The 25,172-nt window shown below is 42.8% G+C and overlaps 2 protein-coding genes across 4 annotated transcripts in view; both read left to right on the top strand.

Moving 5' to 3' along the window:
• SNX2 (sorting nexin 2) overlaps positions 1-3,819 on the top strand; it is a 100,463-nt gene extending 96,644 nt beyond the window's left edge. For all 3 annotated transcript variants that reach the window (XM_073624691.1, XM_073624693.1, XM_073624692.1), the window contains one exon: positions 3,330-3,819. In XM_073624691.1, coding sequence (XP_073480792.1) covers positions 3,330-3,380 — 51 coding nt within the window. In that variant the 3' untranslated portion in view covers positions 3,381-3,819. The remainder of the gene's footprint in view (positions 1-3,329) is intronic.
• Positions 3,820-23,951: 20,132 nt separating this feature from the next.
• Positions 23,952-25,172, top strand: part of SNX24 (sorting nexin 24) — a 253,411-nt gene continuing 252,190 nt past the window's right edge. Inside the window, exon 1 of the mRNA XM_073624694.1 lies at positions 23,952-24,175. Coding sequence (XP_073480795.1) covers positions 23,969-24,175 — 207 coding nt within the window. The 5' untranslated portion in view covers positions 23,952-23,968. The remainder of the gene's footprint in view (positions 24,176-25,172) is intronic.

Below are 25,172 nucleotides of genomic sequence, written 5' to 3' on the forward strand. Positions count from 1 at the left end.
GCTGTTTTTTTTTGTCAAAATAAAAAAGATGTTCTACAGTAATTACAGGCTCTGTGCAGCAATTATGCTCAGAGTCCTCCCTTACAACCTCTTCTGGCAGTCCCCCACTGACTCTGCCACCTTCTCTCTCCTCTGGGCGCTACTTTAGCAAGCTGGGTGCTAAGCAAGTGCAATTCCGAGATGGGCTGTGCGAGTCCATAGACGCATGCACACAGTGCTTGTTTGTCACTCCCCCGGTCCCTTCTCACAGGAGTTTGACTGACAGTAGCAGGAGCCTATGGCTTCACTGCCCTCAGTGTCTCCTGTAATACCCTGAAATGAGGCAGAAAGTGCTGCAGCCGGGACAGCGCTGGAGCAGTGACATGGTGCCAGGAAAGTGTTTAGTGATGGGGTGGGAAGAACAGGTAGTGGTGGGTTTTTTTGTTTGTTTTTTTTGTTCTAATTTGTTGCAGAGAAAGCATTAAGTTAAAAACCTTTAAACATTATAACCATTTTAAGGATAATACAATTTAGGTTAAAAATGTCCCCCCCAAATACCCACACCACCTACTGTTAGTAAAAGAGTTCTCTGTAAAAACCTTTAAAAAAAAAATCCTGCATCAGTATGATCATGTGTTCTGTAAGGTCCTGCTCCCCTATGTCAGTGAAGTGGATGCCTGACACAGAGGAAAGTCACACCTTACAGATCATGTGATCACACTGAAGCTAATTATAAAAAAAAAAATAGGTAATTGCAGAGTACTATTTTACAAACAGTAGGCAGCGTGGGTAGGAAAATGGTGAAGCAACATCCTTTTTATTTTTATTTTCTATTAAAAAGAATAAGTATTTTATTTAAAAGTCATGTGAGGAATAGTAAAGTACAAAACGAAGACAATTTGTAATTTACAAATTGTCATTGGTCAATGGTCTAGAAAAACCTAACAAGTAAAAGGATGTACAGAGGTTAGTACAACTGCAAGTATTAATAACAAAATAGAGACTGCTGGATCAATGAATGACATTGTCTCTGCTGTATCAGTCTGACTAGGTGGATACACAAGTTATTATATTGTTGCATTACACAATAATTCTACCAAATTAGAGGATGGTAAAATTAAACAGAAGGGAATACTCTTTCAAAACCCATTAAGGCAAACATGCCAGGGTGTTGTAACCAGTGGTTCCACGCTTTGATATTTGGGGTGGCAACCCCAGTGGACATTAACTAGTGTTAAGGCCCATACACGCGATCAGAAAATCATCCGATAACAACAATTCATGTGAAATTTTCAGATGGGACAAGCGTGAAAATATTACTCGTACAGTTTTTGTTCGAAAATCCAACACGTTACATCACTTCCGAAATTTGTTTGGTCATACCAGAATTTTCGTAACTTGAGTAACTTCTTCAATTTCAATATGGGACTAGTGTGCAAAACAAAAAAAAGACAATCACTGCTGGTCCTAAACTCCTGTAAAAGCCTATATGTGCATGGATATACAGGTTTTTATTGAAGGGATTTCAGTGGCTTAGGTAAAAATGTCAGTTTAGGAGTAGCAGTGTGCATGAGCCCATATAGTTGTGTCCATCTGTCTAATTGGGGGATACAATTTGCAGTTGTCTAGAAACTCACTCCACCCTTTCTGATCTAGACCTGCTTCCCAGTGAGTTCTGGAGTAGTAAGCCAGTTCAGTATCATAGGGAATAAAGAGCATATAGTAAAGTACAGAGGTAAACCTTTTGGGGTCATTGCCACATATGACCCAAAAGGGAACTGAAGTAAACACTGGACACTGTAGTGCTAAGAACTCCAAGGGAAGCTGAACATGATACTTCTGATATTAGTAACCACTATGCAATCTGGACTGGATGATCTAGGTGTTGTAGAAGATTGGAGAATCTTGTAACTGCACAAACAATGAAAAAACAAAGGGCGCAAGCACCTAGTGCACTACCAACAGCGTTTTATTGAAAGGTAAACAATCTAAAATATATTCACAAAACCAATGTGAGTAACAATGTTGTACAACCCAGGAACCAAAAGCAATCCCATCTATGGAACTCCTCAGATTCAAGTGGATGATAACACCAGCTGATGCGTTTCGGGGGACAAGCCCCGTTTTTTAGAGCAGAACTGGTATGCCTGAACCCTCCAGCTTCTTATATTGAGGCGACTGGATCTTAGTCCCACCTCCACCAGGAAGGGAAAGGGGAGGAGGAAGAGGTCAACAAGCTTACTTTTTAATCTTTTTTTCGAAGTACAGTAAAACCTTGGATTGCGAGCATAATTCATTCCGGAAACATACTTGTAATCCAAAGCACTTGTATATCAAAGCGAATTTCCCCATATAAAACTATAGCAATGTGATCAGGTTGTGTAACCATAAAATGTCCATCCACAATCGGCAGCTTCCACAAGGGGATTAGAAGCAAAGTCCAGCAGGAGCTACAAAGTATAAAAAAGAAGAGAGGCGCCTCTAAAACTTTTTTGCGGAAGGGAGTTTAACAAGACATGTGGCCACTCATTAAAATTAGAAGCAAGGAGGTTTAACCTTAAACTACGTAGAGGGTTCTTTACTGTAAGAGCAGCAAGGATGTGGAATTTCCCTTCCACAGGCGGTGGTCTCGGCGGGGGGGGGGGGGGGGGGGGGGGGCGGGGCATCAATAGTTTCAAGAAACTGTTAGATAAGCACCTGAACAACCACAACATACAGGGATATACAATGTAACACATATGACATATAATCACACACATAGGTTGGACTTGATGAACTTGTGTCTTTTTTCAACCTTACCTACTATGTAATTAGGTGTAGCAATATGTTGCTAAATGTTGTACCTTCATTAAATGTAACTATATTGCTACACTTAGAGGCACCTCTCTTCTCTTTTATACTCAGTGGTGACATGACGCTACTCTTATATCAAGACATTGCTTGTATATCAAGTCAAAATCTATTAAAAAATTTTGCTTGTCTTGCAAAACGCTCTCAAACCAATTTACTCTCAAACCAAGGTAACTGACATCACTTTATTTAAATGGAGTAGAAAGGGATATAGGAGTCTTAAAATATACATTGTATGCAAGTCTCATCCAAGAGTTGGGCGGGCAGTTTTTAAGGAAAGTAGACCTGAAACTAGATAACTCTGTAACTTTCATCAGACTAATGAATAACAGAACAGATTAAAAGTGACAGGTTATTCGTGAAGTTAAGTAGCAGATGTTTATTAAAGGGTTTGCTATACTTTATGAACAAAAAAAACACTGTTTCATATGTGATGATTTAGTTTAAAAAAAAAAAAAGTGTAACTTTGTCTTTTTTTTTTTTTTTTTTGTCCCCCATAGCTCATAAAGTATTGGGAAGCCTTTCTACCTGAAGCCAAAGCTATAGCTTAGATGAAGAATATTCCACGCTCAGTTCATCAATTCATATTCATCGCATTCCACAATAAATTCATGTTTAAATCAAAGAAAATATCAAGATAAACCACTCTATATTTTATTAACATGTGGCTTCTTTTTATATACTATTGCGTTTTAATAAGAGTGCTGCATGTCCTGACCCATTCCAATGGACTGTAGCATGATATTCTGCAATATTTTGCTGAATTGAACACTAATGTGTCTTACTATTTTGCATTTAACAAGTGCAGATGAAGGCAAGAAAGTTTTACTTTGAAGTATTTTCTTTGAAAAATCAATTCTGTCAAATTAAGTTTACCTTATCTTTATGAAGCAAATTATTGTTGCATTTATAAATGTTCACTTACACATTCCTGTACAGATATGATTTTGTGATTATAATATTAAAGGTATATTCCTTGTGAAATGCTCATTTTTGTGTGTGTGTAGCCTATTTGTGTTCTTCTTTTGTGGTGGTATATCTATTAAAGTAGTTGTAAAGGCTAAAATATAAGAAACATGTTACCTGCTCTGTGCAATGGTATTGCACAGAGCAGACTGGATCCAGCCAATGGCTCCTGCTGCTACCTCTGTCCTATAAATGTAAGGAGAAGAGGAAAGAGCTGCTGCAGACGGGCACAGCGCTGGATCGAGTGAGGGACTTGAGTAAGTATTTGGGGTAATGCAATACAAATACTGGGACAATTTTTACCTTTTAATGCAGGGACTGTATTAAGGTAAAAAAAGTCATGCCTTTGCAGCCACTTTAACTATGTGCGGCAGTCCACAGTCTACAATACCCTGCAAAAATGTAATTCGCTCTGACCAGGGAATGTTGTCTTTTTGCAAGGCTGTAATTGTTTAAGCGTATGTCTAGAGAAACCTTTTTTTCTTTATCGTACATCATGGGACACAGAGCTTTAAGTAATAACTTAATGGGTTATAAGCCACCTTCAGGTGATGGACACTGGCACACCCTAAACAGGAAGTTGCCTCCCTATATAACCCCTCCTCCTACCAGGAGTAACTCAGTTTTTTCGCCAGTGTCTAAGGTGTTAGTCACGAGTGAAGATGTGCTCTGAAAGAGCTCCAAGCTGGAGTGATCCCATGCTGGATTTAAATAGCCTCCATAGACCAGATCCATCCAAAGTGCCATTAAGGCCAAGCTGGATAGTACCCGGGCCTCGCTTAAGAAAAACAAGGTTTTGCCTGTAATGCCTCTCCTTGAGGGCTGGACCCCAGGACCCAGGACTTTTAGGTCATGCTACATTACCTAAAGTTTACCTGAGGGGTGCTATACAGGTCCAAGGCCGTGGACCCCCTATATTAGGGACCCAGTCCTTGAAGGTTTGCTAACGCAGCCCGCCGCGATGGGTGAAGTTTGGATCTGTCTGTTACAGCAGTATCCTGCAGTGAGGAAAAGGTAAGGGAAGAAGCCTAGGAACTGTAAAAAGTCCACCTATGCTTTTTTTCTTGCATTACATAAAGTAATAATGTTGTCATGCCTAAAGTCCACTAGAGGGAGTAAATGCATACCATAGTACATTGCTTCTCAGTAGCTCAGTCCACCCTAACAGCACGTGTGTGTGTCTCAAAAGCTAAGGGGGGGATCCTCATTCAGAACATTTCCCCCCTGGGGGAGGGAGGTGCAACTTGTAGTCCCGCCCCCTCTCCCCCCCCCCCCCCCAATCAGGGGATGTGCTGGCGACGGCAGTGGCTTTTAATTAGAAATTTTTATAATCCCCACAGAAGTTTTTTTTTAACTTCCTGCCGCCCAGCCCTCCCTTGCCTCTCCTCTCGCTCAAAGAGCATGTCAGCCGTCTGCGCTGGCATGGTGTAAGGGCTCATTTAAAAAAAAAACAGAGGGAGGATGTTGATTGACAGAGGGGGCGTGGCTAGGGAGCGGCGCCATGTGCAGGACCTAAGTACACAAAGCACATGGCGCAAGCGCTGGGGACAGAGACAGACGCTCACTCTCACGGCTCAACAGCTGCAGCGAACACACATTACACAGAGCGCTGGGGGCACGTAAGGGATGCATGGCATTTCCAGTACAGGAAACAACAAATCATCAGTGTGGTTAATCCTTACCTGTTTTTTTCTCATCAGGGAGCAGGATGAGTGTGTGATTACACCAATCTCTCCACCACTCTGATAAACAACTAAAGCTGAACTTTATTGGCATTTTCTTTTGCTAAATTATTTTGCTCAGCGAACGTGCAAGTCACTACATTGTCTCGTTTACTTAAAGTGCCTCTGTTTTTTGTGCTCAGCACTATGGCTCTCAAAAAAGACACCCGAAAGGTACCAAAAATTCCACCCCCAGGCGCTGGGAATTTCAGTCGTGTGTCCACACTGTCATCCTCGCCTGAGTTACCAGATCTGGCAAGCCAGGGTGAGTCATTGGGACCAATTGGTGGTGCAATTGCTTCTCATATTTCAGCCCCTGTATACGTGACTGAAAATGCTTTTTTCTTCCGCCCTGCAGGGCTTAGAAGGAAAATTAGCGACTTTAATCGCATCCGCTATCCAAAAGTATAGGAAGCGTGATAGATCCCCCTCCCCCACCTTAGACCCCTTATCAAGGGATCATTGGGTAGAGCATGAGGTGTTACCCTCAGGAGATTAGGAAGAAACGCAAACCCATTACTCCTTTGCAGAGGAAACAACGGTAGATGAACCTTTTTCAGCCTCACAATCTGAGAGATTGCTGGTATAATCTCTTACAGAGATGTTTTGTGCCTCTTTTCAAGCTACCTCTAGCAGAGTTAGCTGATAGTTTTGTTTCTTCTTAGGTTCCTTTAAAACCTTCACAGCCTTTTTTTATGCATTTCATGTACATGCATTATTAGAAAAGCTTATTTATACTGAATGGGATCACTCAGATAAACATTTTTCCCTCCAAAAAGATTCACATCACTCTATTCCATGGAGGAGAAATTCACCAAAAGCTGGAAGCTACCAGCAGTTGACACTGCGAATTCCAGTGTGAATAATAGCATAACTTGTCTAGTAGACAATGCACAAATGCTTAAAAAGATGCAACTGATAAAAGATTGGAATTTCTGTTAAAATCCTCTTTTTCTTTGGCAGGTGCGGTTACTCAGCCTGCAGTTGCAGCAATAGGCATCTGTCGGTCCCTAAGGGACCAGTTTAGACAGGCCCTTAAAGAGGTCCCTGCACACAGGCCCGCGATTTGGTCGAACTACCAAGGGTGCTATGTTTTGTCATAGAAGCCATGAAAGACTCTATTCACCAGGCAATCCTGCCTTGTGCTTGTGCTGGTACACATGCGTAGGACCCTGTGGTTAAAAAAAAAAAAAAAAAAAATATATATATATATATTTTTTTTTTTTTTTGGTCAGCTGAAGCACCTTGCAAAAGGCTTCTGACTAGTTTCCCTTTCATAGGGATCGACAATTTGGGGAGGATTTGGTCAAATACATCCAAATGATTTCTAGTGGGAAAGGTCCACCTCTAGTCAGTGGCGATGGCTTCCACCGTCAGACTGTAGAGGAAAGCCTCAGGGTCAGGCCCAGGCACAGAAAATTCAGCCCCTGTATACGACTGAAAATGTGTTTTCCTCTTCCCTTCAGGGCCTAGAAGGAAAATTAGGGACTTTAATTGCATCCGCTATCCAAAAGGATAGGAAGCATGTTAGATCCCCCTCCCCCACCTTAGATCTTTACCAGGGGAACAGTGGGTAGAGGATGAGGGGTTACCCTCAGGTGATCAGGAAGAAAGGCAAACCGATTACTCCTCTGCGGAGGAAACAACGGTAGACTTTTTCAGCCTCGCAATCTGAGAGATTGCTGGTACGCTCTCTTACAGAGATGGAATGTGCCTCTTCAAGCTACCTCTAGCAGAGTCGGCTGATAGTTCTGTTTCCTCTTTAGGCTCCTTAAAACCTTCACAGCCTTTTTGTGCGTTTCCTGTACATGCACAGATCCACACAAGGTTTGGGGTTTTATTTAACAGACCCATTCTAGATTTGAAGATCCGCTCCTTTCGATGGAGTTGATCAGGTCAGTTTCTATCCTACAAAGAGGCGAACTTCTGGCGTCTATCGACATCAGGGATGCATATCTGCATGTCCCTATATTCCCCGCTCGTGGTTCGAAGTAGAGCAACAGAATTTAGTATGTAGCCTTTCCCTTCGTGCCAGCTACAGCACCCAGGCAGCGTTGAAATATTGCTAATAGACCAATTGGTTGCTGGAGTATTCGGGCACAGATCATAGATACAGCCCTGAAAAAGGTGTTTTTGCCTCAGGCAAAATCAATTCCATAAGAGAGTTGGTGTGGATGGTCAGGTCGAAAGCCGATCCCTCCATTTGTCTTCGCATGAGGTTGTTAGGAAAGATGGTGGCTTCATTCGATGCAGTTCCCTATGCCCAGTTCCATTTGAGACTGTTGCAAAACAGTATTCTACCTGCTTGGAACAAAACGATCCAAGCTTTAGACTTGCCAATGCGGCTGTCGCCAACGGTGTCCCAAAGCCTCAATTGGTGGTTACTAATCCAGAATCTGCTGAAAGGTAGATCCTTCAGACCAGTTATCTGGAAAGTGGTAACGACAAACGCCAACCTTTCAGGCTGGGGAGTGATACTAGAGAAGACAACTGTCCAGGGACAGTGGTCAAACCGTAAGAGCCTTGCCCATCAATATCCTAGAGATTCGGGCAGTGCACCTGGCTCTAAAGGCCTGGACTTCCAGGTTATGGGATTGTCCTCTCAGGATCCAATCCAACAACGCCACAGCGGTGACCTATATCAATCACCAAGAGTCTTGCATGCAGACAGAGGTGAACCATATTCTAACTTGGGCAGAAAGGAATATTCCATGCCTATCGACAGTCTTCATTCCGGGAATGGAGAATTGGCAGGCGGACTACTTGAGTCGCCAGCAGTTATTCCCAGGGGAATGGTCTCTTCAGCACATTTTTTGGGCTGTTTGTCAAAGATAGGGGACTCCGGCCTTTGATCTTCTAGCATCAAGATTCAACATGAAGTTTGTCAACTTTGTGTCCAGGACAAGGGATTCATTCATTCGCATGCATAACAGATGCGATGGTGATCCCGTGGGATCAGTTCTCGCTGATCTATGCATTTCCTCCTATTCAATTGTTGCCTGGACTTCTTTGCAGGATCAAGCTGGAAAGAAAGCCATTAATTCTGGTAGCACCAGCATGACCCAGAAGATCATGGTATGCAGAAATCGTAAAGATGGCAGTGGAGGATCCATGGTCCCTTCCACTACAGCCAGACCTGTTTTCACAGGGGTCGATATTCCATCCTACCTTACGAATGCTAAATTTAACGGCTGGGCTATTGAAACCCACATTCCGGATCAGTTATCTCTACTTTAATGCAAGGAAGCCAGCTTCCAGAACTATATATTAGAGTCTGGAGAGCTTATGTTTCCTGGTGTGAATCCAAGGGTTGGCACCCTCAGAGAGATATCATAGGCAGAATTCTTGCCTTTCTACAATTGGGGGTAGAGATGAAGTTGGCCTTAGTACTATTACAGGCCAAGTCTCAGCTTTACCGGTCTTATTTCAAAGACCGCTTGCTACATATTCTTTAGTCCGGGGTTTTATACAAGGGGTGATGCGGATTAATCTGCCAGTTAGATCACCTTTGAACCCTTGGGACGTGAACTTAGTTTTGTCAGTGTTACAAAAACAGCCATTTGAACCGATACAGGAATATTTCCTTAGTCCTTCTGACAAGGAAGCTAGTGTTCTTGGTTGCTATATCCTCAGCAAGGAGGGTTTCAGAATTGGCTGCTCTTTCTTGTAAAGAGCCATACTTGATTATTTATGAGGACAGAGTGGTGTTACGCCCTCGTCCAGATTTTTTGCCAAAAGTGGTGTCAGGTTTTCACCTGAACCAAGATATTGTCCTACCATCGTTTTTTCCAAAACCATGTTCCAGGAAAGAAAAGTCACTACATTGTCTTGATGTGGTGAGAGTATTGAAGGTCTATCTAAAGACAATTGCTCAAATTCGGAAGACTGATGTCTTATTTATTCTGCCAGAGGGTCCTAAGAAAGGACAGGCAGCGTCGAAATCCACTGTCGCTAAGTGGATTCGACAAGTTATAATTCAGACTTATGATTTAAGGGATAAGATTCCCCCTTTTCAAGTCAAAGCGTACTCTACCAGGTCGGTTAGTGCTTCTTGAGCAGTGCGTCACCAGGCCTCCAAATCTGCAAGGCCGCAACTTGGTCTGCAGTCCGTATATTCACCAGATTTTATCAAGTGGATGTAAAAAAAGGGCATGAGGATATCGCCTTTTGGGTGCAGTGTGCTGCAGGCAGCAGCATAGGTCCTCAAGTCTGTTGGCGCCTTACAGGTTGTGTCTCCCTCCCCTCAAATAGCATTGCTATGGGACGTCCCATTAAGTTATTACTTAAGGCTCTGTGTCCCATGATGTACCATAAAGAAAATAGGATTTTTAATACAGCTTACCTTTTCTTGGAGTACATCATGGGACACAGAGGTCCCACCCCTCCTTTCTGGGGTATATGTATATTGCTTTGCTACAAAAACTGAGTTACTCCTGGTAAGAGGAGGGGTTATATAGGGAGGCAACTTCCTGTTTAGGGTGTGCCAGTGTCCATCACCTGAAGGTGGCCTATAACCCATTAGGTACTACTATGGCTCTGTGTCCCATGATGTACTCCAAGAAAAGGATTTTACAGGTAAGCTGTAATAAAAATCCTATTTTTATGCATCGGAGAATCCAATACAGTTTGTTTTTTGTTTTTTTGTTTTTTTTTTTATATTCAGAACGAGTGATGTGAAACCATGGCAGCTGTCATCCAAATACTGCAGATGGCATTGAGACAAATGCAAACTTGGATTAAAAAAAAAAAAATCAGTGGAGTTGTTTTACTAAAGGAGTATAGGCTGTTCACTTAGCAACATAAATTTCCACTTTTCACTTGCAGTTTTACTGAAAGAGGATCAGTGCTAAATAAAAAAAAAAAAAAAAAAAAAATTCTGCATTTTTTCATCAGAGGCATGTTTTCATTGACAAAACTAGGCGAAAATCAATTTGAATTTTCATCAATTGACAAATTATGATGAAAATCAATTCCAATTTTCGTCAGCCAGCGAAAATGGAACTAAAATGTAAGGGAGGGACTTTTTTTATTTTATTTTTTTTGGGTAAGGGAAGCAGAGAGAGTTGCCAGGTCGCCAATATTGCAGCAAGATATTATTCATATGAAATGTATAAAAACTATGGTAATGCACGCACAAGCTTCAATGTGAAATGGGCATAAAATTAGCTCAGTGTGAAACCATCAGTAGTGGTTAAAGTTCCGACTGGAGCTGCTGGGATCATGGAGAAGCAGTAGATGCCAGTGATGAGATCCAGAGAAGCTGTCAGAGAGCTGCCATGGGAACCTTGGAAGAACTGTCAGATGGAGCTGTCAAAAGCCTGGGTGCTAGTAGCCAATCGGGAACCTTTTCAGAGGCAAAACCATGCCTCCATCAGCCTCTTCCTTTATCAGCTAATGAAGGAGGCATGGTTTTGCCTCTGAAAAATGTTTCCTGGCAATGGAGCAGTATTTCTTAAGTATAAACACTGGGAGTACAGCCACATTCAAGTCTATACTGAGTCACTGTGCAAGAGAAGGATTTAGGTTAAATTAAAGTGATATTATAGTTCCTTGTTTTTTATTTTATTAAAAAAAAAAAAAAAAAAATGTCATACTTCCGTTTGCAAAAGCAAAAAAAACTTGGAAGAAAAAAACTATACTTATATTGGACCCCTGCTTTGGGCCACTTTCTGATGGCTCCAGTGCCATCACTGTGCCCAAAATCCCACACAAGTGCTAGAAAGACTGTGCAAGGTATTCGGCTATCCCAGAGGGTGAAGGACGGAGGCGTGGGTTATTATTTTATTTATTTTTTTTTTTTTTTTTAGTAAAAGTATAGTGCCTTAAATAGAGAAACATAGCATGCTTCAGCTAAAGTAAACTAAGTGGACCTATTGACCTTAGTGTAATGACCGTGCTTTCTAGATTGCAATAGCGGTTTACTAAATATTACATGGTTGTAATTGCTCTTTCAATATATGTATATATATATATATATATATATATATATATATATATTTTTTTTTAAACCTCACAATAAGCAGAAAGAAAAAGGTTTGGTTTATTTTTGCACTAAATTATTGAAAGAGGACATGGATGATTGATTTGACTTGTCTGTGCAGTAGAAGGTAAACTTAGGTGCAGATGACTATTTTTGGCTAATTAAAATTAAACAGCAGTAACTGGATATGGCAAATATGCTGGCTGACTAAACAAGTATAAGAAATGTGAGTCCTTTTTTCTTTCCTAGCCGCTGAAATATGCAGACAGAAAAACATTCAGTTTAATGAAAGTTCTATAAATATGTATAGGCCATCAAATGAATGTAATATTAGCAGTGGAAAGCAACCGTGCTCTACTAAGACATATATCTAATAATACTACCATGTAAACTTTAGTTTATATGCTGCTGCAGTTTTTAAGCACACTTAAAAAGCGGAAAAAAGGCTCCTATACTTTCTGCTGTAATTCTATAATTTAATTGCAAATTATTTTGCAGCATTTTGATAAACTCAGCATTCAACATAGGTATGGTAATTTATTTTGTGCATTGGATTATTACATTGTTTGAACTCAAATGAAGGTGCAGGAATACATTTTTGTACTACTTTCTGTTCTGGTGACAACCCACAATTTGGGATTTTGAATGTGATAACAGTCAAAATAAATAGGATGAGCCTCCCTAACAATGGCTCAAACAGCAATAAAAACTTACAGGGGTTCTAATCCTTCACTCTAACTACTTTTGCCTTTAGTTACACTTATATACATAAAGCGTTGTGAAGAAAAATGTAAAAAAAAGAAAAAAGGTATACTTTCCTGCTCTGTGTAATTGTTTTGCATAGGGCAGCCCATATCCTCCTCTTCTCGAGTCCCCTGCTGAGTATGCCCATAGTAGACCACTTATTATGGGGGCACTCAAACCGGCTCGCACAAGAGCCATGCTCTGAATGTCTGTTGAGACACACAATGTGGCTCGCCCCCGCTCTCACCACTGGCTGTGATTGACAGCCATAGAAGCCAATGGTTCCCACTGCTGCTTCTGAGCCAGTGAGGAAAGAGCGCAGTGTTGCTACTCTTGCGCACATTACTGGATCTAGATTGGGTTTAGGTAAGTATTGGGGGGGGGGAGGGGGGACTGCATACAGAACATTTTTTACCTTAATTCAGAGAATGCATTAGGGTAAAAAAAAAAACCAAAAAAAACTGCCTTTAGAACCACTTTTAAGTGGTATTAAACGCAAAACCAAAATGAAAATATATTGTATCCTAACAATCCTGTTTTCACCTGGTTATCTGGCCAGTGTGTCAAACCACAGCATGGTTTGGCAGGGGCTGCAGGCATGTGCGCCCTAAACCCGAAAGCAAGCTGACGCCACAAATATGTTGTCAGCCCTGCCTGTGCCACCTTCCTGCAGTAAATCGACCATCAGCGGGCAGCAAGTAGTTAATGAGATGGCTGACCCCAGACTAGCATTGTCAGATCCGGTTGACAAACGCTACTATGTTGTAGCAGTGCAATGCAGGAAGCTGAACCTGAGTATGTAATAAACAAATGTGGCTTCCTTATGAACCTAACTGCAAACAATTCACTCAATGACAAGGCTGGAGATAAAATTGCAGAATGTTAACCACACAATACACCCAGTGAACAGGTTATAAAATGATAAACCATACAATGCACTCAGTGACCTTGCTGTAAATGAAAAACTTCTCAGATGGAAATATACTGGTGATCACAAAATACAAGCAGCATCCAAACTGGAAATGACAAACTGGTGACTCTACAATGTATTTCGTTTGTGAGCAGAAAAGGACATGATGGAGACTGCAAAAGTGAGTCCAAGTTGGAGGGAAGAAAAAAATGTCCCTGAGGGATGAGTAAAATAGGTAATTCTGCTAGTATAGAAATACTTCCTGATATAGCAAATAATGGTCCTGATGTAGGGGTAATAGAGATGGTCAGATAGGAGCCCCTTACCTTTTTTACTAGTAATGGTGGTGATCAGCAATTCTCAGCGGGACTGCAACATCGCAACACTTTTGGGGACCAGTAACACTAAAAGAGTGATCAGTGCTAAAAAAAAATGCACTTTCACTGTATAAATGACACTGGCAGGGAAGGGGTTAACATCAGGGGCAATCAAAGGCTTAAATGTGTTCCCTATGAGTGGTTTCTAACTGTGGGGGGATGTGCTTTGACTAAAGGAAAACAGAGATCCATGTTTCTGCTTAGCAGAAACACAAGATCTCCATTTTCCTCTCTGGCAGAACGGCCATTCTGCCTCTCTGCGAACGATCGCCGGGCTCCCGGCGGACACCACGTCCACCGGACTCGCTGATCGGCTCCTACTATGTCCATTCACGGCGGGAGCGCGGCCCAGTGCCGAAGAAAATCAGGTACAGGTACATGATTTTGCGCTTAAGGGCCGCCCTGGTGCAGTATATGTATGTGGGATGGTTAACTTATAAAGTAGCTCACAAAAGTGAGTACACCTTTTACATTTTTGTAAATTTTTTTTTGACACTTTGCTACAATGTAAAGTAGTGAGTGTACAGCTTGTATAACAGTGTAAATTTGCTGTACCCTCAAAATAACTCAACACACAGCGATTAATGTCTAAACCACTGGCAACAAAAGTGAGTACACCCCTAAGTGAAATTGTCCAAATTTGGCCCAAAATGTCAATATTTTGTGTGGCCATCATTATTTTCCAGCACTGCCTTAACCCTCTTGGGCATGGAGTTCACCAGAGCTTCACAGGTTGCCACAGGAATCCTCTTCCACTCCTCCATGACAACATCACAGAGCTGGTGGATGTTAGAGACCTTGCGCTTCTCCACCTTCCGTTTGAGGATGCCCCACAGATGCTCAATATGGCTTAGGTCTAGAAACATGCTTGGCCAGTCTATCACCTTTATCCTCAGCTTCTTTAGCAAGACAGTGGTCGTCTTGGAGGTGTGTTTGGGGTCATTATCATGTTGGAATACTGCCCTACAGCCCAGTCTCCTGAAGGGAGGGGATCATGCTCTGCTTCAGTATGTCATAGTACATGTTGGCATTCATGGTTCCCTCAATGAACTGTAGCTCCCCAGTGCTGGCAGCACTCATGCAGCCCCAGACCATGACACTCCCACCACCATACTTGACTGTAGGCAAGACACACTTGTCTTTGTACTCCTTACCTGGTTGACACCATCTGAACCAAATAAGTTTATCTTGATCTCATCAGACCACAGGACATGGTTCCAGTAATCCGTCCTTAGTCTGCTTGTCTTCAGAAAACTGTTTGTGGGCTTTCTTGTGCAATATCTTTAGAAGAGGCTTCCTTCTGGGACTACAGCCATGCAGACCAATTTGATGCAGTGTGAGGCATATGGTCTGAGCACTGACACGCTGACCACCCCTTCAACCTTGGCAGCACTCATATGTCTATTTCCCAAAGACAACCTCTGGATATGACGCTGAGCACGTGCACTCAACTTCTTTGGTCGACCATGGTGAGGCCTGTTCTGAGTGGAACCTGTCCAGTTAAACCGCTGTATGGTCTTGGCCACCATGCTGCAGCTCAGTTTCAGGGTCTTGGCAATCATCTTATAGCCTAGGCCTCTTTATGTAGAGCAACAATTATTTTTTTCATATCCTCAGAGAGTTCTTTGCCATGAGGTGCCATGTTGAACTTCCAGTGACCAGTATGAGAGAGTGAGAGCGATAACACCAAATTTAACACACTTGCTCCCCATTCACACCTGAGACCTTGTAACATTAACAACTCACATGACACCGGGGAGGGAAAATGGCTAATTGGGCCCAATTTAGACATTTGCATTAGGGGTGTACTTACTTTTGTTGTCAGCGGTTTAGACATTAATGGCTGTGTGAGTTATTTTGAGGGGACAGCAAATTTACACTGTTATACAAGCTGTACACTCACTACTTTACATTGTAGCAAAGTGTCATTTCTTCAGTGTTGTCACATGAAAAGATATAATAAAATATTTACAAAAATGTGAGGGGTGTACTCACTTTTGTGAGATACTGTATGTATATATCATATTGGCTGAAAACTTGTGAAACCTAAAGTGGAATATGGGCTATGGGCAAATCAAAAAGGACATGTCTGGTGCAGTCACTAGCATTAACATAGCAGTCTCTATTTTTCTAAGTCCATCCCCATAACATAGTTGTACTGCTTGTTGATCCTGCCAGTAAGGCATTGTTTAGACGTGCAACTGTTGACCACCCCTCAGCAAAATGATCCACAGTGGATCCCTTTTCAGAGGCATTTTACAGGTGGCTCAGAGGAAATATGTTGCCTCCTCATTACTTGTTTTTACTATTGAAAGTCTGCAACCACATGCTTACAGGCTTTTGCAGAGTGGTTGTGAGGCAGTTGAATGCACATAAATGGGTCACATTTAACAGCAGTTCTGCCAGCCAAACATTACAGGTGGTATAGATTTGACTGCAAAGCAACCAGGGCAATGTATATCAATATAGCCACTGGCCATGTGAACTTGCAGCTAGACATTCAGGGGATAAATCTGAGCCGCCTGTTTTTACCACCCCTTAGACTCCCATGTGAATGAGGACTAATGCCGCGTACACACGAGCAAACTTTACGACAGACTTTGCTCGGCGGACTTTTCAACGGACTTTATGATGGACTTTCTGAATGAACGGACTTGCCTACACACAATCCACCAAAGTCCGTTGAATTCGTATGTGATGACGTACGACCGGATTAAAACAAGGAAGTTCATAGCCAGTAGCCAATAGCTGCCCTAGCGTGGCTTTTTGTCCGTCGAACTAGCATACAGACGAGCGGACTTTTCGACCGGACTCGAGTTTGATGGATTGATTTAAAACATGTTTCAAATCTAAGTTAGTCCAACTTTTGAGAAAACAAAGTCCGCTGGAGCCCACACACGATCGAATTGTCCGACGAAATCCGGTACGCCGGGCAAAGTCTGCCGTAAAGTCCGATCGTGTGTACGCGGCATAAGTCTTTTATTTTTCAACTTCCTTTGACAGACCAAGTTGTCCAGCAAAAGTGGGAATTAGAGGTTTGAGACAAACCATATAACATTGTCCCTAGTCCATCTCGGGAGCAAGCAAGAGAGGGTGGCTACTTTCCTACATGCAGTGGGGCATGGAGAACAAATGCCAACTTCTAGCAGGAAGTGGGATCCCTGTAGAAACTTTAGAGGAGGCCGAGAGCAAGAGAGGGTACTTTTAAAAAATACCTGAAAAGCACTTGAAAATAATTTCCTTTGTTAAACCAGTTTAGTGTCACTTTATGCTGGCCATACACAATGCAAATTCCTGCTCCTTTCTGATGAACTGGCCAAAATTTTCTATGTGGGTGGCCCTGTCTAACCAATAGAAAATATTTGGCTGAACAGAGGCTTCATCCAAACAGATGGCAGCTGTCAGAATATGACACAGGCACAGAGATTTGTTTATTCGCATTGTATAGCCAAATGAAACAAAAGTGTTTAGCCAGCCTTAGGCTGGGTTCACACTGCCGTATGGAGCGGCTCACAGCAGGGATCCGGTGTGTCCCTGTTCACCGGTTCAGGTCCGAATTTATGGCTGAATTCAGACCAGAAAATGCACAGGACTTTGCACCGGAGCCGATCCGGAGATGTGTGGACCGGCTCCATAGAGAGCCGGTCACAATCTCCTGACATGCTATTTGGATGCGGGGAAATCCTCATCCAATTTGCAATAGTGCGAACCCAGCCTTAATTGATAAAGTCCATCCAAATGTATTTGCCTATCTCACACAACCCTCTCCACAGGAGGACAGTGTTGCAGTTTAAGGGTGGCTTTGTTGCTTCTATGTGCAGTAGATGCAGTGGAGAAGTGAGTGTAGCCACCATGTAACAGATGGTGTATTACTGATCAGATAACAAGGTGAATGAATAGGAAAAAAAAAAAAAAAAGAAAACAAATGCAGCCACCCTCACCTATGGATGGTTAAGCTACAATATATGCCATTTATGTTTTTGGGTTTACAAACACTTTACTCCAGTGTGTGCTGCTGTAGGACAACAAATTGTGTAATATGTGCCAAACTGCATCCAGAAGCAAAATGTAGAAATGTAAAGTAAATTCTTCCTGCATTTTCATTACTGCATTCAGTGTTTGGTCTGTAGTTGCTCTGTGATATTGCTTTGGGGTGAATACCCGTATCTAGTGCTCGGGGGGTACAGGTTTTTAAAACCACCAATTCACAATGCATGGGGAAACACACAGAACCCACTTTACTGTGAAAAATTGCTGAGTTGTATCAGTGCCAATGCCACAATCTCATTTCATAGGAACTGACTTTACACTGATTGCGGGCCTGGTTACTCCTTCCTATGTTATCATTCATGAACTTCCCTCCTGTCTTCTTCCAGTTGCCAATAGTTTTTCAGGCACCTAATATTACTGTCAGACTGAAGTGTGGCTTGGCATGTGGGTAGTTATACTAACAGCTCCCATCTCGGCTTTACCTCCCTCTTTCAATAATGAAGAAAAATACTGCAAGATTTCTAACTGCCAGTATATGATACAGCTCTATTGAAATGTCTTATGAAATTTCAGAATCCACCGAATACCTAGCAAGTACTTAGAACAATGCTTCATCATTCATAACATTCTTTAGAATAGGATACTTAACCTGTCCCACCACCCACGCTTCTGATCGTTGTTATGTTAGGGAGCTATGCTGGTGAACATTCATCATCATCTGACACTTGAGGGACTCTCAGATGGCTGGTCCTCCTCTCTGCTCTGTGGTCCCATCTGCCAGCTTCCATGGGACACAGCAATGACCCAAGGGCTGGCAGAGAGAACCACAGTATGCGGCAGGGGAACCAGGCATCAAAGGCACCCAGAAGTCTGTTGGATGCATAAAAATTTTTTTTCTGCAGTCATAGCTTTTCAAAAGAGTGAACATTGGCAGCGTAAGATGGCAGGACAGGTTCTTCTTAAGCCATCTACCGATCGACTTCTGTTCAACCACCCTGTCGGTATTTTTTTTGCCTGATCAGCGCTGCAGCCAATAGATCTGTGTGTTCTCATGGCGGAAAGTCTCCCAACTGTCAGAATACAATGACACATCGGGGAGGATTCCCCCATTCACCTTGAATGTGTGGATGAGGGATTCGGGTCAACCTGCTGGTTGAATAAAAAAAAAATAACAGCTCATGCATGAAAAAATAAGCTGTTGGTATTGAAGTGAACCTGATTTTTGCCTTTCATGAACACAAGAACACTTTAACCACTTGCTGACCAGCCGAAAAATATTTACCAAAAATATGTAGAAGAATACATATTGGCCTAAACTGATGAAGAATTTAATTTTTTTTAATATATATTTATTATAGCAAAAAGTTAAAAATATTGTTTGTTTTTGTTTTTTTTCAATATTGTCGTTTTTTTTTTGTTTATAGCGCAAAAAATAAAAACCGCAGAAGTGATCAAATACCACCAAAAGAAAAAAAAATGGACATCGATTTTGTTTGTGTACAACGTCGCATGACTGCGCAATTTGCAGTTAACTGCTTCAGCCCCGGAAGATTTTACTCCCTTACTGACCAGAGCACTTTTTGCGATTCGGCACTGCGTTGCTTTAACTGACAATTGCGCGGTTGTGCGACGTTGTACCCAAACAAAATTGACGTCCCTTTTTCCCCACAAAGCTTTCTTTCGGTGGTATTTGATCATCTCTGCAGTTTTTATTTTTTGCGCTATAAACAAAAAAAAAGCGTAAATTTTGAAAAAAACACAATATTTTCTACTTTTTGCTACAATAAATATCCCCATTAAAAAAAAAAAAAAAAAAAAAAAGCAATTTTTCTCTCAGTTTAGGCCGATATGTATTCATCTACATATTTTTGGCAATAAGCGTATATTGATTGGTTTGCGCAAAAGTTATAGCGTCTACAAAATAGGGGATAGATTTATAGCATTTTTTTTTTTTTTATACTAGTAATGGCGGCGATCTGCAATTTTTATCGTGATTGCGATATTATAGTGGACACGTCAGACAATTTTGACACATTTTTGCAACAATTGGCATTAATACAGCGATCAGTGCTATAAAAATACATTGATTACTGTAAAAATGTCACTGGCAGTGAAGGGGTTAACCACTAGGTGGCGATCAAGGGGTTAATTGTGTTCCCTAGTGTGTGTTCTAACTGAAGGGGGAGGGGACTGACTAGGGGAGATAACAGATTGCTGTTCATACTTTGCATGAACAGACGATCTGTCACTTCTCCCCTCAGAGAACCGGGATCTCTGTGTTTACACACGTATCGCAAAAAATGGCCTGGTCATTAAGGGGGCAAATCCTTTCGAGGTTAAAGTGGTTGTAAAGGCAGAAGGTTTTTATTTTAATGCATTCTCTGCATTAAAATAAAAAACGTTCTGTGTGCAGCGGCCCCCCTCATACTTACCTGAGCCTATCTCTATCCAGCAATTTTGCATGAGAGACTTCGTTGTTCGGGACTCTCCCTCCTGATTAGCTGAGACACACAGCAGGCGCCATTGGCTCCCGCTGCTGTCAATCAAAGTCAGTGAGCCAATGAGGGGAGAAAAGAGGTGGGGATGAGCCGCGGCTCCGTGTCTGAATGGACATACAGAGCAGAAGCTCAGCTCAGGTGCCCCCATTGCAAGCTGCTTGCTGTGGGGGCACTCGGCATGAGGGAGCAGTCAGGAGCACAGAAGAGGAACCCCGGGAAGAGGAGGATCTGGGCTGCTCTGTGCAAAACCACTACACATAGGAGGTAAGTATGGCATGTTTGTTATTTTTAAACAAAAAAACAAGAGTTTAATATCACTTTAAGGATCTTTAAGATCCCTCATGGTGTATTATGACATGTGTTAACATTCATTGTGGTAAAGCTGACCTCCCGGTTGTTCTGCTTCACTAAGTGCTGTATGTAGTTTCAGCTACATACAGTACACAGTGCTGGGTTCAGGCTGTGAGACATTGACTTCCCGTCTCACACCTGGAACAAAACAGAGTCGGTCCGAGCACCGCTTAGCCATTTATAGGCAATTTTGTATTCTGTGAATGAATACAAAGCTTCCTCTGATTGGCAGGGGTGGGCTGATGACGTCACGCTCTCAGACAAAGAGGAAGCTTTGTAAGAGGTTGGGCTGCTGTTGACAATGAATAGCTCTGCAATGCACATAGAGCAGGTGCATACCTCCCAACTTTTTGAGATGGAAATGAGGGACACCTACTAGCAAAAGCATGTAGGTATAGGGAAACCCCCCCATGCCACGCCCCCTTAAAAGAGAATTAACCTAAAAAAAGATTAGTTAAACCCACAAAAGCTTTTTTTTTTTTACCGCAACTATTCCTTTATATTGGCTCTTGAAATTCACAAATGCAACAATTTAGAAATAGGATGAAAGGTTTAGCACTGGTAAACACTTTTTAAAAGATAAAAAGTGCATTTTCCTTTGGCGCCTTACTTTCTTGCGGCCTTCAGTGCTGTGATGGACGGACACAGCTCCCCTGCAGATATGCTGCGCGCCTTAATATCTGTGATCCCTAAGCCGGGTAAAGACCCATTACTATGTGCCAGTTACAGCACCATTTAACTTCTGAACTGTGATGTGAAACTATTCATTAAAATCCTTGCCTCTAGGATGAATGTCTTATTGCAATGTCTAATTGTAACAGATCAAGTCGGCTTTATCCAGACTAGAGAGGCTAGGGACAACACTATTCGGACACGGAACATCATAGAAAAAGCAAAATGATCCCGTATTCCCCTACTGCTCCTGTCCACAGATGCTGAGAAGGCTTTTGACAGGGTGGACCGGACTTTTCTCCAGGAGATGCTCAAATTCGTGGGAATGCCGAATCCCATCCTGTCATGGATATCTGCCATTTATGATAAACCTATAGCTACAGTACGGGTAAATGGCTACAACTCCAGCCCTTTCTCCATTTCGAACGGCACCAGACAGGGCTGCCCTCTGTCTTCATTGCTATTTGTTCTTTCCCTTGAACCTTTTTTACACCACATCAGAGGTTCTCAGTCCATTAAAGGCATTCAATCCAGCCAATACCAACATAAGGGTGGCAGCCTACACTGACGACCTTTTATTTTATATTACTGAGCCCCTTACTTCTTTACCCTCCGTGTTACAGGAGCTGAAGCACTATGGTACCCTGTCTAATTTTAAAGTTAATCTGCAAAAGTCAGAGGCCCTGAATGTCTCCTTGTTGGATTCTACCATTTCAAACCTACGCCCCTTTTACCCATTCAAATGGGCTGCCCGTTCCATTTAATACCTGGGAACAAAAATTTCTACAAACCTGTCATGACATTATTCCCCTCAACTACCAGCCTCTCCTATCTACGTTCACCGCTGATTTTAAAAAGTGGGACTCGCTGGCCCTTTCCTGGTTCGGCCATTGTAATATACTCAAAATGAATGCAATGCCCAGACTTTTGTACTTATTGCAGGTACTGCCTGTCAAAATACCCCAGTCATTTTTTCACGCCGTACGTCCAATATTCATCAGATTCATCTGGCACAGTAAACACCCACGTCTCAGCAGAGCATTATTACTATGACCAAAGATTAAGGCGGTCTCGGGTTTCCGGACCCAGCCCTATATTACACCGTGGCACATATGACCAGGGTAGTGGACTGGAGCCGACACAGTGACTTGAAACTCTGGCTTCCCAGGCCCCACTCGCTGGTCTACATTGGGCAGGGAAAACTCTCACCCACTTGACTACTCATTTGCTGATTGGCCCTACTCTCATTGAACTGAATAGGGTTTTTACGTTTATCCTCACTGAAAAGTTTTCCATCCCCAATGATGCCACTTGTTGGTCATCCGGACTTTATACCTGGTCTCACTGACCCGTCTTTTCTTTCGCAAGACCCACAGGAACTCATGAGGGCCTCTTTGTTCCTAGTTTCCTCCGGATGGACAACTACGGAGAACTTGCTCTCTGGGCGGGCTCCTCTCATATTAGATTGCTGGAGGATTAATCAACTGTCGCATTTTCTTGGCTCACTGCCCAAACCAACCATTTTTACCCGAAAGCTCCACTCCTTTGAGGAACCTTGCTTGGGAGAGGGACCGACCCAGAAGTCCTTATCAACCTCTTACAAATTCCTGCTAGATCTTGATGCCACGGAAGACCCCCCATTCTTGGCAAAATGGGAGAAGGGCTTGCAAGTCACCTTCACCAAACCCCAAAAACAACGCATACTTCTCTATGTAGCAAATATCAAGAGACCACCTATAAAATTATGACGCGTTGGCATAGAACCCCTTCTGTTCTGGCTAAGCTATTTCCTCAACAAACTGATCATTGTTGCCGCTGCGGCCTACACTCAGGCACCCTCTTACATTTTTTCTGGGATTGCCCTGTGTTACAAACTTTTTGGCAACCGGTGCTTAATCTCATACATATATTTACAGATATCTCCTTACAAGATAACCCAGCAGCAGTCCTACTTAAACTTACCCCTTTATCAAGGAAACGTTATCATAAATCCCTTTTCAAACATCTCCTTAATGCTGCAAGGGCCTGCATCCCACCTCTATGGAAGCAACAGTCTGCGCCAACGGTGGCCCAATGGCTCGCAAGAGTGAAGAACATTGAGCAAATGGAAGATCTGACCTCTGCTTTGCGAGATGTCAGAGGAACATAAGTCCGGATGGTATTATTGGGATCTCTTCTGCTTTTCTGATGAATTCCTCTAATATACGTTAGGATTCATCTGGGTTCTCCATTGCTTATTTAGGGCTATTGATCCTGGCTCCCTTGGGGTGATACCCCCATTCTCCCCCCCGCCTCCCTTTTTTTTTCTTGCCTCACCCTTTGCTCTCCCTCTTATCTTTTCCTTCTTCTACATTTAAACCAAAAAAAAATAAGCGATGGGCACAGAAGCATATATTTAACCTGTATCAGACTTCAGTTGGTGGTGTGATCCCGATTGAAGGATTTATTTCATTCACATGCAATTGTTTTGTATGGTTGTGCTTATTGCGCTCGTTATCATTTCTATAAAATGCAACGTTGTCTCTATATTTTTATCTGTGTCACATCTTTAAATAAAAAAAAAAGTGCTTTATATACAACTATATAGATCAGACCAAAATGAGGGACAAATGGAGCGGGAAGGGGGACATTGCTCCAAATCAGGGACAGTCCCTTGAAATCAGGGACAGTTGGAGCTAAGGACTGTGAGCATGGCCTAACTGAAGGATGCAGTGCAGCTCCTCCTCATACACATGTTCAGGCTGACTGTGGCAGTCATATGGTATGATGATATAGTAGAGCAGGGCCCAGCTTTCCCTAAGATGCCTGCACCCCTCTCCCCTTGTACACATTGCAGTGTTATCAGAGCCGGCTCCCCATCTCTCTCCAGCAATGTGCAGTACAGCGCACACTCCACCCCCGCTCTGTGTACAAACATTTCCGGGGGTCACATGACTCGTCACATGACAGCGGCTCCCGTACGGCTCATCCTCAGTGTTCCCCCGGCCGGCGGAGTCCGTGCAGTGACGTCACGTAGAGACATTCCAGAGCCCGCCCATGTGGCTGTGTGCGCTGTGTGCGCTGTGAGCGGAGAGGGGATGGAGGTGTACATTCCATCGTTTCGCTATGAGGACAGTGATCTGGAGAAGGGATACACGGTAGGGGAGAGGAGCGCTGTGTGTATCTATAGAGATGTATATAGAGGGGATAACCTGGGATATGATGTGTGATGGGAGGGAGAGATAATGAGAACCGCACTCCTCATATGTCATCCATATAGGACATCTACTAACAGCTGGGATATTACACCGACAAGCAAACCTGTATTATACTGCAGCTTACCAATTCCTACATCTGGTGGCTGCATTCATTTCCCGTTTTTTTGGCTTTCTTCTCTATTCACCTGGTGATCCAACTAGTAAGTCTGCTGTTTTTCAAAAGAACAAGCTCTCTTCCACATGTATGAGACAAACCATTCACCACCATTTACAATGATCAGCTTTTATTTATGTAAAACCTTTATCCCAAAAGAATAAAAACTGCTGGACATTGCAGACTGCTGTGCCCATTCAGTCTGGGGCACTGTAATCAGTGGTGGGACAAGGTCAACCAGTGCCCAGGACAATGATGCCAGATGGCACCCCTTCCCTTGTAAGAATAACCCCCAGCATTGTACACAATAATAATCCCCTGTATTGCTTTCAGGAGGGTCAGTGGATGCAGTAATAACCCCCAGCATTGGTGTCATTGGACCTCATAATAACCCCCAGCATTGGTGTCAGTGGACGTCATAATAACCCCCAGCATTGGTGTCAGTGGACGTCATAATAACCCCCAGCATTGGTGTCATTGGACCTCATAATAACCCCCAGCATTGGTGTCAGTGGACGTCATAATAACCCCCAGCATTGGTGTCAGTGGACGTCATAATAACCCCCAGCATTGGTGTCAGTGGACGTCATAATAACCCCCAGCATTGGTGTCAGTGGACGTCATAATAACCCCCAGCACTGGTGTCAGTGGACGTCGTAATAACCCCCCAGCATTGGTGTCAGTGGACGTCGTAATAACCCCCCAGCATTGGTGTCAGTGGACGTCGTAATAACCCCCAGCACTGGTGTCAGTGGACGCCGTAATGACCCCCAGCACTGGTGT

This window comes from Aquarana catesbeiana, linkage group LG01 (genome assembly GCF_042186555.1).
Source record: "Aquarana catesbeiana isolate 2022-GZ linkage group LG01, ASM4218655v1, whole genome shotgun sequence".
Classification (NCBI taxonomy): Eukaryota; Metazoa; Chordata; class Amphibia; order Anura; family Ranidae; genus Aquarana; species Aquarana catesbeiana.